The 1,975-nt window shown below is 45.4% G+C and overlaps 1 protein-coding gene across 1 annotated transcript; it reads left to right on the plus strand.

Moving 5' to 3' along the window:
* The first annotated feature begins 539 nt into the window (after window positions 1–539).
* Window positions 540–1,283, plus strand: LOC125777538 (uncharacterized). Its single transcript, XM_049452639.1, has one exon. The coding sequence runs from the start codon at window positions 690–692 to the stop codon at window positions 1,281–1,283; it is 594 nt and encodes a 197-aa protein (XP_049308596.1). The 5' UTR covers window positions 540–689.
* The last annotated feature ends 692 nt before the right edge of the window (window positions 1,284–1,975 follow it).

A 1,975-nucleotide genomic window follows, 5' to 3' on the forward strand; every position in this document is an offset into this window, starting at 1 on the left:
AATTCAAGACCCATATCACCCCTCTCGCAAGATCCCTCCGATTTCACAGCTCTTACACCAGGTCATTTCCTCAGAGGAGCTCCTCTTCTCGCCATACCTGAGACAGAAGGAGACTCACTCACTTTAATAAATCGATGGGAAAGAATCAAGATTCTCCATCACGAATTCAGCCACAGATGGAAGGAAGACTATCTCAAAGATCTCCATAAGAGATATCGGTGGAAAACGGCCCAGAAGGAAGCCAAGGCAGGAGAATGCGTAATCATACAGGACGAATGCCTTCCTCCAACAGAATGGCGACTAGGCCGCATTGAAAAGGTTCATCGAGGATCAGATGGTCACATAAGAGTAGTCGATGTGCGAACACAAACCGGCATATTAACTCGACCAGTCACCAAACTGTGTTTTCTTCCAAACGGCGAAGAACAACTTCAACCAAAACCGCAAAATAACTCGCAAAATAACTCGCAAAATAACTCGCAAAATTAATCGAAAAATAATAAACCAATTCCGCTAATTCGAAATTAACACGGGTTATAATCCGTACACAAACAAAAAATAAATTCAAACAAGCGCGTTGAAGACCAACTTATTATACATATACATATGTATAGATATGTAGCTACAACAACTACATTCTAATATTATAAACAAAATCAATTTAATTACAATTTTATATTCCCATAGAAATGGACGTAGAGGAGACCCAAACCACCTCCAACACCGTAAGGTCCGAAATCGCTATACCCAAAGCGTCGGCTGCACCCGTTGCCGCTCCAAGGACCAGGGTTATGCGACCACCGCCATCCGCCGAAGCAGTCAGGGAGATGAGAGAAGAGCAGCTATTGGAGCCACAGGGGCCTCCATGTTGCAGCCTGTGCCATCGCCCACACGCCCTGAAACGATGCTCCATTTTTAAGAGCATGAAGCCCGCTCAACGAAAACAGGTTGCAAGAGCCCATGGGCATTGCATGACCTGCCTGGCAGATGACCACGCCACCATAGAGTGCTGGGCCGACGGCGCCTGTCAATATTGCCAGAGGCCCCATCACACTCTATTCCATCGTTTTCCGCGCCGAGCCAATCCGTCGGAAAGTAGCACCAACACACGTACCAGACCACGCAGTGATGCTATCCGGCGTCGACGAAGCAGCCAATCAACCACAACGCGTACACGGCCATCTCCGCCACGCCACGCTCATCGTCAGCACCAACGACGCTCAACAGGGTTGAGCGCTGTACTCAGTACACTACAACAGCGGTGTGGAGCAGAATGTATGTAGTTAAAAAAAATCCAATCTTCAAAGCCTCTGTAAAATAGCATTATTTGTGCTTGCTGCTCTAAACGTGAAGCTTTGAGATAAATTATGTGCCAACATCATTTATTGCACCTGTTCGTGACTTACTAGAAGCTCGGCAGCTGCCCAAACTGCCACCCGCCACAGCAATTCCAATAGCTGGAGCTTTGTCACTTAATAAGCAAAAATCGGATTGCATCGCTTCTTGGCATTGCATGTGGCATGTTGCTATATAACGGGTGATTTTTTTGAGGTTAGGATTTTCATGCATTAGTATTTGACAGATCACGTGGGATTTCAGACATGGTGTCAAAGAGAAAGATGCTCAGTATGCTTTGACATTTCATCATGAATAGACTTACTAACGAGCAACGCTTGCAAATCATTGAATTTTATTACCAAAATCAGTGTTCGGTTCGAAATGTGTTATTATCGACAAATTTTGTTCAGCGATGAGGCTCATTTCTGGTTGAATGGCTACGTAAATAAGCAAAATTGCCGCATTTGGGGTGAAGAGCAACCAGAAGCCGTTCAAGAACTGCCCATGCATCCCGAAAAATGCACTGTTTGGTGTGGTTTGTACGCTGGTGGAATCATTGGACCGTATTTTTTCAAAGATGCTGTTGGACGCAACGTTACGGTGAATGGCGATCGCTATCGTTCGATGCTAACAAACT

The sequence above is a fragment of the Bactrocera dorsalis genome, chromosome 3 (assembly GCF_023373825.1).
Source record: "Bactrocera dorsalis isolate Fly_Bdor chromosome 3, ASM2337382v1, whole genome shotgun sequence".
NCBI lineage: Eukaryota > Metazoa > Arthropoda > Insecta > Diptera > Tephritidae > Bactrocera > Bactrocera dorsalis.